At 45.2% G+C, this 13,472-nt stretch overlaps 1 protein-coding gene across 5 annotated transcripts in view; it reads left to right on the top strand.

The window, feature by feature from the left end:
* CCSER2 (coiled-coil serine rich protein 2) overlaps positions 1 to 13,472 on the top strand; it is a 190,993-nt gene that overhangs the window by 137,488 nt on the left and 40,033 nt on the right. For all 5 annotated transcript variants that reach the window (XM_036281524.1, XM_036281519.1, XM_036281522.1 and 2 more), the window contains exons 8-9: positions 2,573 to 2,659; positions 4,959 to 5,048. In XM_036281524.1, coding sequence (XP_036137417.1) covers positions 2,573 to 2,659; positions 4,959 to 5,048 — 177 coding nt within the window. The remainder of the gene's footprint in view (positions 1 to 2,572; positions 2,660 to 4,958; positions 5,049 to 13,472) is intronic.

The raw sequence follows: 13,472 nt of genomic DNA, 5'->3' as shown, positions 1-13,472 counted from the left end.
CGGTGTGTCTCACACATAGTTACCTCTAATAATATATTTAAAACTCACAAATATTCCTTTTTTGGACGTAATTCTCTTACTTTGTTCTCCAGTTCTTTTGCTGACACGACCCTTCACGTAGCACCCACGCTAGAAGTGTGGGGTCCCTTCGAGTGTCCCCTGTGCTCTCCTCTCCTGTGCCGGAGCCACCAGTCTCCCGACTGCCCCCCCTTCTCGCCGAGATCACTGTTGTGAGTCAGGCTCCTACTTCCCTGGGGTGTTGCATCTCGATGGGAGGTTCCCTAGCCTAGTTCTATTGTAGATATTGTCAGACACGGCTTTCTAACAGCTGTCGAAGACTTCTCAAACACACATGCGTCTGTCGCTTCCTGCCGAGGTCACACTTGATGTTCATGTCTCTGTCATCTGGCCACGGCCTGGCTGTCGACCACATGGCCCCACCCACAGCCGTGGGCAGCGGCACCGCTGCTGGGGCCCTCTGGAAGCGCCGTCCTGTCCACACTGCGTCACAGCGCTCACGGTCTCTTCCCCTGGCATCCAGAACCTGCCGCGCTTGGTCTTCAGAACCTTTCGCGCTTCCTTGCAGACTCCTGGAGTTACCCGTTTCCTGGTGCACCCCCTTTGCTTGTCTTATGTGCAAGGTCCTCAGACCAGTGCCTGTCCCGCGATAAGTGAGTGCTGGATGTGTGTTGCTTATTATTGTTCTTCTGACGTTGTGCTTCGATTTCATTTTCGGGTCTGTCCCTCCATCGGTGGCAGTGACTGGCTGGTGGCTCTGTAGTGCTCCAAGCTGCAGGTTGTATTTCACCTGTTTCTTACAGGGCAAGTGTACATTTGTAAAGTTTCAGATAATAGCTTGTCGTAGGTTTTCTCCTACTGAGGATCGTTTGCTTAGCATGGCTGCCTCGGAGGGGATAGCTGAGCCAGAGGCTGCAAGTCTTCATGACTCTTCTGTAGCCAGAAGTCTGTCCAGAAAGGTCAGCTGTGGGTCATGATGTGCCGTATTTTTCTGAAGTCTTGTTGATCTCATTGAGTATTTCTTTCTCAAATTTAATACCTATAAAATAATACCTTTAATACTTTATATTTCTTCAACAAGTTAGATAGAACATGATGTGCATGTTTGTGAGATCTGGCTCTTTGTCTTTTGGGGGCTAGAAAATGATCTTTCGTGTTTGAACAGACTCTTTGTATACTTGACATATAAACCTTTGTCTTGTTTGCTTCGATTTTCTTTAGTTTTTAACTTTGAGGTTAATTGTATAGATGCTTTAAAATTTTATGTAATTAAGTATATTTATCTTTTTTTTAAACAGCTTTGTTTGCCAGATAGCTTAAAACTATATCCTTAATGATTTATTTGCACTATCTCTTTTTTATCTTGATTTATGAATATTTTTAGATACCTAAACTCTTGAATTTCAACTAGAAATCTTTTTTGTATATAATAAAGTGTTTTCCAACTTCAGTATACATAACAGCATTTTAAAAAAATCTTTTCCCCATGTGATGTTTATTTGCTATGTTAAGGCCTTTGTAAAATGCCTATTTCTGATCTCTTGTTAAAGAGACTGCGACTCTTTTTGTTCTCAACATATCTGAAGGAGACACAGGCCTTGCTTAGTAACAACACTGTGACTACATGCTCACACCTTTTCTCTCTGGAAAGACGACAGTACTGTCCCCGCGTTTGCTCTCATGTCCTGCCGCACTGCTTTCTCAGCATGTGTCCTGGGTCCCTGGCGCTGATGGCCCAGCTGTGCTTAGCTGTCGGGTGACGCCTGACACTCGGAAACCCTTGTTACTCTCAGGCACCTTTATCTTTCTGTTGATTTATTTTTTGTTTTTATAATTTTTTTTTTATTTAAGATTTTTAAATTGAATTTTAGAGAAGAAGGGAGAGGGAGAGAGAAACATCGGCTGCCTCCTGCATACTCCCCATCTGGGATCAAGCCCCCAAACTGGGCGTGTGCCATGGCTGGGAATCGAACCAGCAACCCTTTCAGTGTGTGGGACAACGCCCATCCCCCTGAGCCACGCTGGCCAGAGCTCCGCTGATTTCCGAACCAGTCGTGAAGTGACCTTCCTTTAATTACGCTGTGTCATTCTCCACGCCAGGCGCCTCTTCTACGTCCACTGTGATTTAGCTGGAGTCAGCTTTGTATGTAACTTGTTGTGCTGTGTGGCCTGTGTCTCAGTTTCCTGATCTGAAAATCGGGTAATAGTACTCACCTCAGGGTCGTAGTCAGGATAAAATGCTTCGATACCTAAAGGTACTTAGTTCTCCGCACCTGCTGAGAACTCGGTGAAGGTTAGCGTTGCTGCGGTTACTGCTCTTTGTTGCGTGTCAGACTCCCTTAGACTGAATTCATCGAGCACTAAAATGTGTTGTTGTTTTGGTATCGTTTTGTTTGTTTATAGGTTAATAGCTGTCTTATTTAAAAAGAATATTTCCCTGGAATGAACAAATCATCAATTCATTGCTCAGTCTTCATCATTGACTTAATGTTTCTCATTAGGGTGTTTTAAATGCAGTTAAATACTTCTTGTTACATGTTTTGTAATGTTTCAGAATGAAGATTTATTAAATGAAATAAAACAACTTCAAGATGAAATAAAGAAAAAAGATGAAAAAATCCAACTATTAGAACATCAGCTGGTAAGTAATACAAAATGAAGACCTTTTAAGCTGAGAAATATGAAACTAGAGCCAGAATTGAAATTTGACTTTATTTTTGGCTCTCAAAGTTGCACTATTCAATTTCTTGTGGGTTCTATGCTCTCTAGAAGTATGTGGTCTAACTTGTAGTCTGAACAGTAAATATTCAGGGTGAAAAGAAGGTCTTGGTCCATTCATTTCAGTGGCCTGTGTTTTGGGATATTCACTGGTTTAGTTATTTTATTGTTAAAGGGTAAATGTCTTTTCTTCATGTGTTTTTAAAGAAACGGATACTGGTGAGTTGGAAACGGCATTTTTCTCTCTGTGATACGGTGGGACTGGGCACCGCATTGGTCTGTGCGCAGCTCTGTCGGGGAAGGAGAAGGTGCTCGGAGAAATGTTTCTTCTCCATGAGTGATGTCGAGTAGACTCTTTATAGATGTATGGTGGTTACCACTTCAAATGCAGTCCCTTACGAAGTTAAATGTAACTTAGTGTGTAATAATACAAAGGACATAATGGTATAAAAAACACCAGCGAGTCAGGAAAATCTTCGTTGGAAGTCCAGAGCATATCACTAAAAACTAGATTTTCCAAATTATGAAAAACTGAAATATTTGCCAAATCTTACCCTTCGTATGATAGCACATGACACAGACGGGAACCTAGTTCCGGAAGTGCACTCGCTGAGATAGGGCGAGTGACGAGCTGCGCTGGGCGCAGGCTCCGCCGTGCCTCCTGCACCCCGTGGGCAGGGCAAGTCTGCTCTGGTGACACGAGAGACTCCACGTTGACCTTGAACTGAGCAACACGGGACTGAACTGTGTGGGTCCACTTATATGCAGGTTTTTTTCCCTATAAATACATACGGTATTGTAAATGTATTTTCTCTTTTTTATGATTTTCTTTATACTGTTTTCTGTAGCTTACTTTATTGTAAGAATACAGTATATAATACATATAACATATAAAATATGTGTGAATTGACTGTTTATGTTATAATTAAGGCTTCTGGTCAACAGTAGGCTGTCAGTCAAGGTTTGGGGGAGTCAGACATACACAGACTTCCCCCAGCACAGGGTTGGCACACCTGGACCTTGCGTGGCTCAGAAGCTGTGTGTTGAATTTTGTGTCAGTGACTGTCCCCTTGCATAGCAGTGGGAACTATGTCTGTGCTACTAGAAGTGGAAAATACGTCAGTACTACAGATATTTCTGGTTTTAATTAGATTGTATTTAATTTTAAATATTGGCACATTTTTAGAATTAGAAACTTATAATTTTAGCTTGATGCACTGATCAAGAATTTGTTATATAACAAATTCTACAAGAAAGTATATTTACCTCTATTGCAGTTATTTAACAGATAATAGGAATATATTTCAACTTCACACTAAGGAGAAATTCTCATCAGTCTTTTCTTTCTTTTTTTGTTAATTTTATACTTATTTGAAAGACTGAAGTTTGCACAATAAGATGTGTCACTTTGTGCTGCATACATGACTGAGTGTGCGAGCGGATCCTGTGGACTCTGTGAACGGAGACACTCGGGTGGGTCTTGTCCAGAGAACAGGTCCTTCAGGTTCCCGTCCGCAGGGTCAGCACATCAGAGGAGGGGCCGAGAGCTCTGGGCATGTGCAGGGACGATCCTGCCTGCAGACTGGTGCATCCTGCCTGTAGACAATGACTTTAAGAAATCGTGCTGCAGTTATTGTAGTACCATGATAGTTTAGGGACATATGTGAAATCTTGCAGTTGTGTTCTTCAGATGCTTTATATTGTTATATATTTTCTACCTCTATCTACCTAGTACTGTATACATTTATATGCATAAAATCATAAGAGATTGCCAGAGGTAATTTTGACTATTCAAAATGTTAGCCTTTTTGGCTGGCTCTACAACCCAACCTCTGAATAAGACAGGAGACTGACTACCTAATAGATCTTTTATTTTTTTATTTATTTTTTTGTTAATCCTTATCCAAGGATATTTTTCCATTGATTTTTAGATATAGTGGAAGGGAGGTGGGGGGAGAAACATCGATGTGAGAGAGACACATTGATTGGTTGTCTCCCTCATGACCCCGACCAGGGATGGGGATCGAACCTGCAACTTAGGCACCTGCCCTTGACCCTGAATTGAACCCTTTATCCTTCGGTCCACAGGCCAACACTCTAATTGCTGAGCCATACTGGCCAGGGCTGCCTTTTTTTCAATCTCTAAGAGAGACCTTAATTACTTTGTGTATGTACAGGCGTATGAAAAATACACCAGTATAAAAATGTGTGTTTTTGTTCAGGCAACTCGGTGTAACTGCCACCAAAAACCTAAGGAGGAAAAATGCACATACGCTGATAAGTACACCCAGACCCCCTGGAGAAGAATTCCTGTGAGTAGCCTGTGCTCCTAAACCCTTCTTTTGTCATTCACTGTTTTGATGTTTTGTCCCCCCCTATTTTACTCTAATCTCTAAAAAATTTGAGTCTGCCGTGGCTGCTATTTTTTTTATGTAAGTTGTTTTTTCTTGTCTCTCAGGTGTTTGTGTGCTTTTGAAAGCTCTTGTGTGTCTTGCGTGAGTGAATGCGCGTTGAATAGCTGTTCCACTCTGATGTCGCAGCCCATTCTATTCGAGTGGCCTCCTCTCCTCGCCCGTCCATGAGCGCACTGCCCCACCCTGGAGAGCGTCCGTCGGCCGCAGTCTTCCCTCTTCAGCAGCATGTGGCTCTGAAAATGCAGGGGCCACGTATGCTTTCACTGTGCAAGTGTACAAGTAGATTTGTTATCATCATTACTTAAATGTTGAGGCCGTTAGGACGTATACGTGCATTAGGAGATAGGCAGAGCGAAGGTTACGTTTTAGACATGGTTAGGGGTTGGTTTATTTTAAACAGCAGAAAATAACCATGTAGTCTGAGCTGCTTTGTTGGTGTTCAAAAACGTTACATCCCAGAACATATTTAGTGCTAATATACACCGACCATAATTTAACCTGAGTTTTTCTAAACTTAGTTCAGGTTGGGTCTGAGCCAGAGAATCGCCACATTGCTGTCAGCCTTCGTCATCCTGTTGTGTAGGGTGGAACATGGACATTTCTTGTTACGTGGACGCCTGGCGATCTTGACTCTTCTCTGCCTTATTCTAGCAGCGGGGCCCTGGCAGTGTGCTGAGCAGGGGCCCTGATGCTCAATGTGATCAGCAGTCCAGACCGCCAAAGTCTGTAAAATATTTCTTTTCATTAAATTGTCAGTCTTTGTGTGCTCTGTATAAATGCAGTGCTGATAATTTATTCAACAGAAGTTTGGCGAGCCTGTTTTGAATTAGAAACGGAGGTTTGGGAAGGAAATACACAGAAAAGTAAGGGAATTCCTCCATTAACAAGAGCTTATTGAAGGAACTGTGATGTGATATAGTTAAAATGTAGCCCTGGTCGGTTTGGCTCAGCGTCAGCCTGCAGTCCAGAGAGACCCGGGTTCAGTTCCTGCTCAGGGCATGTACCTCGGTTGCAGTTTGTCCCCGGCCCTGGTTGGTCGTGCAGGTGGCAGCCACTCGATGTGTCCCTTTCACGTTGATGTTTCTCTGTCTTTCTCTCTTCCTCTCTTTCCCTCCCACTCTATCTGAACAAAAAATGGCAAAAAATGTCCTCGGGTGAGGATAGAAAAAAAAATTGTAGCAAGTCTGTCAGCTTCAAAGGATGAGGAAAGTCGGTTGGAAGACTCACCCAGCGTGGTGGAAGAGGTGAGGGGCAGCGGCTGAATCATAGAAAGGAGCCAGTGGACAGAGGCGATGCACAGTCGGCCCTCGCTTACCGCGGCTCGTCAGGTCCAGACTCTGCCACGGTGAATGGATTTCCACGAAGCAGGCTTCTTTATGCAGTCGCCCTGCCGCTTGGCGCTTCGACGTTGGCGGCTTCCCTCAATCACGGTTTCTCAAATAGAGCCCAGGATTGGAAGCCACGAACGCCGCCGCGCCAAGGGGCCGGGCGACCGCAAGACTTCTTTAGAGTCAGAGGATGTGCAAGCTCATCTCTTGAGACAACTGTAAAGTCAGAGACCATGCCTCTTGCTTCTAGATGGAGCTTTGGGTTCCCCAGGCTCCTCCAGCACCTTCACAGGGGCCTTTGAGTCTCTCACTCGCTGCAGTAGACTGACAGCTTCATCCTGAGGAGTTCCATTCTGCCACCCTCCAGGGGCTCTGACACTCCTGGCTCCTCAATTCCCTGCCCTGGAAACTGCTGTTGCCCGGGAGCCTGCTCGCCAGACAGATGTGAGTGGCGCCGACACCCAGGACATTCCCGAGCGTGTTCCCGAGCTGGTCTCTGCTCTGGGACGTGGGTGCGAATGTTCAGCCTCACGCACCAGCAGACTCGGACTTTCGGCTTCCTGGTTCTTTCTTCTTATAGGGGTCACCTGGCTGAACACCCTTGTTTCGCAGGTAGGGAGACTACAGGGCATGGCGGTGTTTTCGAGATCAGCCAGGGGCTGAAACGGTGCTGGCGTCTCCGACAGTGGCCTCCAGTCCAGGGTCCTCCCAGGACCCCGCGGGGCGGGAGGAGGGGCGGACAGAGGCTCCGCGCTGGAGAGGGGAGCTGTGTCCCTGGCCAAAGGAGCAAGTGAGGGCCAAGAGGCGGGAGGATGGGGTTGGGCAGCAGTAAGTCCTGATTTGGGCAGGAACACAGATGTATGTTTAGAGAAATAGTTGAAGTTGGTGTTCAAGTTCATTTAAAGGTAGAATTAAAATTTTTATCTAGAAATTACTGGGAAAGTTGTGGTATTTATTTAAAGAAATAGTTACATATATGTTTAGTTAATTAAATAGTACTTATTTAATATTAATATTAAATATTGAGTTTATTTTCTGATTTTTATGTTCTTTGGACTTTGATGGATTCATTTAAAATACATTATTTTGGAAACCATTTACTATAATAACAAGAATTTTTTATTTTCTCTTTTAAAAAGTTACACTTGAGCCCTGGCTGGTTTTGCTCAGTGGTTAGAGTGTTGGCCTGCAGTCTGGCGAGGCCCGGGTTCAGTGTCTGCTAAGGGCACGTACCTCGGTTGCAGTTTGTCCCCGGCCCTGGTTGGGTCGTGCAGGTGGCAGCCACTCGATGTGTCCCTTTCGTGTCGATGTTTCTGTCTCTCTCTTCCTCTCTCTCCCTCTCGCTCTATCTGAATAAAAAATGGAAAAATGTCTTCGAGTGAGGATAAAAAAAATTTTTTTTTTAAGTTACACTTGATTCTACATGTTCTGTTTTTAGCAAGAACCCAACATATTAAGCAAGATGTTGATGGGAATGGGGAGATACAATGGGCTCTTTTTTTGGCAAAATCTAGTTTGTTAGGTGGTGATTTTTGGAATCAAAACATGTTATGGTAAAAGAATTCCCCCAGTTCAATTTAGGCGCATTTTTTCTTATCTGGCTGAGCCTTTGGGAAGACTGGAGACAGGGATCTGAGCCCGGGCCTTCACCCCCCCTGCACACTTGGCACATGTAACCGCCCTCTGGAAGCTCTCTTGGTCCGTTGAGGATCGTAGCCTCTCAGAGACCTGTGCGGGTCTAAGCGTTTCCTGTGGACAGTCCTGGGGTGGGAGAGAAGCCCGGCTGCGGAGGCTGCAGGGAGGGGTGGAGGAGCGTGTGACTGCCTGTCATACGTGTCAGCAGCTGTCTCGGACGTGGAAAGACATACGTGCAAGTCACCTGAGGCCGACCCTCCCTGTCACAGAAGAAGGCGGCGCCAGCAGCAGCGAGCGGGGCGATGCGCCTGCGTCCAGCAGCCCCACACAAGTTTCCAGACGTTCTTCCAAGGGCTCTTGGTATCGCCTCATGGCTACCGATAAACGTTTCAAGTGGAGAAGCCACAGGAAATAAGAGGACGTGACTAGGACATGGGTGTGCGAGCACCTTGTCTCCAGGTCACTGGAACACAGCAGTCTAGTCGCCTCCCTTCTGAGTGGCTGCAGGAGGTGCGATGGGCACAGGGAATAGTGAGGAGAGCGGAGCACAGCTCGGGAAGGGGCAGAAGCTTGGTCTCAGTGAGAGGTCAGGATAAGAGCTTCCTTTCCTGAGGGATGAACAGCTGCCCGGGTTCATGCTGTGTGGTGGAGATTTTAGCATTCCATTGTGGTGACCCACAGAACATGCCTGCAGTATTTAACATTTTATCCTGGGCAATGAAATGTTCAATGCAAGGAACAATGTGATTCAAAGATTGGTCTTAGTGCTCTGTCCGAAGTCCTTTTTCTTTTATACCATAGCCCTTCCATGTTTTGCTATAGGGAGAATATAATGTGAGAGGAGAGCCTGTGAGTGTCTTGAGGCAGAGACTATGTCTCATTTCTCTGCCTGTGCTCAGCAGGAAATAATTAAGTTCCAGGGAGCACAGGCGAGGACAGTGGAGGCCACGACAGCAGCCCAGAGAAGGGGAAATAATGGCTCTCCAGTGATTATTGACTTACAGAGGCTGAAGATCCCTGGGACAGAATCTGTTGTCTTGGTGCGTGATTGGACGAGAAGGTGTGAAGAATGGAAAGAAGGTGGATAGGTCATCAAACCCGGGTGACTGGGAAGAGGGCATGTCAGCCATCAAATAAGAAAACCTAGGGAAAGGGTTTGACCAGGGAAGGAAACTGCTGAAGATTTTGTACACATATTTGAGATTCTGGCAGGACGAAGGGTAGAGGCATTTGCATTTGTAGGATTGGAACTTGAAAAGCGCAGAAGTAGGTGAAAATCAAGGTATGTGGAGGACAGACATCTTTGGCACAGATCTCATCCACTGGGGAAACTCCGAGGTGCCACAGACCCCATCAGGGAGCAAGTAAGACCTTCCAGGAGGCTTCCTAAGCTCTCACCGAAGAGGGAGAGATATGCAGACCGGCTGTCCTGAATCAGGACAGGTTCCATCTCTCCTTTGCTAAGATGCAGCTCCCTGGCCTCTACCTGAGTGGTAGCATCTGCTCGCATCACTGAGGGAAGAGCTGCAGGCCCTCACAGTTAAGGGTTCACGGAGGGTGGCTTTTGTTGTTATTTTTTTTGTTAATCCTCCCCTGAGGATATTTTTCCATTGACTTTTAGATGGAGGGGAAGTGGGGAGTGACATCGACGTGAGAGAGACACATCGATTGGTTGCCTCCTGCATGGCCCCGATTTGGGCTAGGGATCGAACCCGTGACCCTTTGGTCCACAGCCCAATGCTCTAACTACTGAGCCAAACCAACCAAGTCAGAAAGATGATTTTTATGTAAAGATTTGGGTCTATAGGTTTTATCTTGAGAGAAATGAAGAGCTTCCTGTAAAACCCTGAGCCCAGATACTCCTGCTTTTTGTGTTTCTGTTTTTCTGTTTGGTTTTTGTGTGTGTGTGGTTTTTGTCCCAGCAATTTAAAGTGCAATTAAGATTTATGCATGTGATTAAACTTTATGTCACTTATACTAAGTTTTCTTAACAGCAGTTTTTTCCTTGAATGGGTTATACAGTCATATGCTGCTTCATGACGGGGACATGTTCTGAGAAATGAGTCACCAGGCAGTTTCATCAGTGCTTGAACATTGTACGTGTACTTGCACACCTAGTGGGTGTGGCCTGCTGCACACCTAGACCATGTGGTGCAGCTTGGTGTCCTGGGCTGCAGCCTGTACAGCACATCACTGTACAAAACAGAGAAATGATGCGAGCGGGAGTCACAGTCCGCACCAGATGTGTGAGGCTGCTGCCAGTGTAACCTGGCTGTTTTACAGGGAATGTTTTCTATAAGTGGAAAGGGCACACTTAAAAATAACAATGAAAAGTGCAGTGTGGTAAGTACATGAGCAGTCACATAGTCTCCTGTTGTTGTTAGGAAGTCGCATGTGCAGGACGTGATCGCATGTGCTGTGCTTTCGTGCAGCTGGAAGCACCATCCATCTGTCACCCGGCATCACCGCAGACACACAGGTCATGTGCTGTGCTCCCATGGTGTGCTTATGACATTGCCAGGTCATCGGAAGGTCAGCTCCTTTATGATCTGTGCATCCACTGACTGTGCAGTGGGTCATTGGCTGGAGCATCGCTGTGCATTGCATAACTATATTCATATGCTATTGGGTGTGGTTTTTTATACACAACCACTGTGTTGTTTTAGCAGAAAGCATCGTCATATCTACCATTTCATCTTAACGTCATGAGAAAACTTAAAGTAGACTCAGATGAGCAAAAGGTGTTTTCCTGGCCAGAACTCAGGTGTCTTCAAAGTATCAAAAGAGAATCATGGAGCCCAGCCAGTGCGGCTCAGAGGATGGAGCATCATCCCGTGGACTGAGAGGTCCCGGTTCAGTTTCCTGCTTAGGGCACATGTGCAGGTTATGGGCTCGATCCCCAGTAAGGGGAGTGCAGGAGGCGGCCGGTCAATGTTTCTGTCTCTCATCGATGTTTCTCTCTCTCTTCCTTCCTCTCTTTAAAAAAATCAATTAAAAAAAAAAAGAAGGAATTATGAGTGATATCAGAGGAATGACAGTGAGAGAGAGCCAATGGTTTCTCCCCTTGAAGTTTCAACAATTTGAACAGCTATAACTCAACAAAGAATTCCCTCCTCAAAGGACAACTATGCCTGGGAGATCCGCACACTGAAACATGTAGAGGTGGCCAAGTGAAACAAAAGGAGGAGGCAAAAAGGGAGTGGAGGTGATACTTTCCAGGGATGCAGTCCTGCAGCCGGGAGCTCATGGTGGGTCTCTTGTCGGGAAAAATCCGGTGATGGTGACACCCTCCTCAGCTGGAAGGAGCAGACACTCAGTGGGTGCTCCTGCAGGAGTGAGCAGTGTGTGCTGCAGCTGAACTGAGAGACCTGGGCAAAGGCACACATCACAGAGTGCAGCCAAGTGTTAAGCAGTTCAGACAGAGAAGCAAAGCCTGGTCATCTTCCCTTAACCTCCCAGAGATCCCTCACTTTGCCCTTGGCATTGGGCTGTGGAACACATTATCTGCGAACATGAGAACTAGTACTACAGAATCACATTTCTCCTTGAGCAAAGGGTGAACCATGTGACCAGTCCTGGGTCAGAACACAGGGGAGACCCCACATAAGCCTGAGGTCACCATTACTGTGAGAGCAAAACAACAAAGAAGCTGGCGGATTCCCCCCAGACCACCCACCCTGACACACCATGACTACACTGATGGCAGACACGCAGGAGACAGCCCTGGGGGTTCACAGAGCTGAAACCTTGTCATTCAGTGTCACCTACTGGAAAGTAAGAGAAAAATTTCTTTGTATTAATCTGCTGAGAAGTGCCACCCACACACTGATTCCTAGAAAGAGAAGGAATCCATCAAATACCATGAATAACCAAGGGAAACAAGCAGCTTGGAAAGGAAATGAAAAATCTCCAGAAAACAAACTTAAGCACTTGTAAGTAAATATGTGACATAAATGACAGAGAATTCAAGATTGCAGTTCTGAAAATATTCAACAAGTTGTGAGAAAGTAGAGACACGGAATTTGGCAACCTCAGAAAACTTAATGAACAAAATGACTACTTCACCAAAGAGATTAAATCTTTAGCCCTGGCCGGTTTGGCTCAGCGGTTGGAGCGTCGGCCTGCGGTACAGAGAGACCCAGGTTCGGTTCCTGCTAAGGGCACGTGCTTCGGTTGCAGTTTGTCCCCAGCCCTGGTTGGTCGTGCGGGTGGCAGCCACTCAATGTGTCCCTCCACGTCGATGTTTCTCTCTCTCTCTCTTCCTCTCCCTCCCTCCCACTCTATCTGAACAAAAAATGGAAAAATGTCCTCGGGTGAGGATAAAAAAAAAAAATCTTTAAAAAAGAACAAAACAGAAATCCTAGAAAAAAGAACTCAGTAAAAGAGATGAAGAATGAACTAGCAACCATAGGAAGTAGAGCAAACCCAATGGAGAAGGGACCAGTGATACCAAAGATAGAAATCTAGAAATGATGCAGAGAGAAGAGAGATTGAGCATAAGAAAAAAAAAAAACTTTCTGAGAACTATCTGACTCCATCAGAAAGACCAATATAAGAATAGTAGGCATACCAGAAGGAGAAAAGAGGGAAAAGGGAACTAAGAGCCTGTTCAGACAAATAGTTGATGATGAGAACACCCCAAACCTATGGAAAGAACTAGATCTTCAAAGCCAAGAAGGAGACAGAACAGCTCGTTACCTCAATCCAAAGAGGCCTTCTCCGAGACACATTGTAGTAAAACTGTCAAAAATTGACAAAGAAGGAAATCTTAGGGTAGCCAGGGAAAAGGAGAAAGTGACCTGTAAAGGAAAGCCCATATGTCATCATCAGACGTCTCAGCATAAACCCTACACGCCAGAAGGGAATAGAACCAAATATTCAAACTACTGAAAGAAATTACTACCCAAGAATAGAATTTCCAGAAAAATTATCTTTAAAGTATGAAGGAGAAATAAAGACTTTTCCAAACATGCAGAAGCTAAGGAAAGTCATCACCAGAAAACCTCCATTGCAGAAAATACTTAAGGAGGTAATTCTGCATACAAAGAACAGAAGGTCACAAATCTATACATAAGGCCACCAACAAACTTACAGCATAAACGGATAATTTGTGACGACAAGAAACCAAAGGGATGGTGGGAAAGGTCTAAATTTGCAAAGGAGGAGGTGTGACCCCTCTGATTCACACTTTGCTGAATTTTTATCCAAAATGTGTGCTGGATTTTGTCAAATGTTTTTCTACATCTACTGATATGATTGTGTGATTTTTATCCTTTATTTTGTTAATGTGATGTAGTACATGTATTGATTTGCGAATGTTGTACCAGCTTGCATCTCGAGAATAAATCCCACTTGGTCA

This window comes from Molossus molossus, unplaced genomic scaffold (assembly GCF_014108415.1).
Source record: "Molossus molossus isolate mMolMol1 unplaced genomic scaffold, mMolMol1.p scaffold_m16_p_37, whole genome shotgun sequence".
NCBI classification, from domain to species: Eukaryota; Metazoa; Chordata; class Mammalia; order Chiroptera; family Molossidae; genus Molossus; species Molossus molossus.
This window is presented reverse-complemented; position numbering and strand designations above follow the sequence as displayed.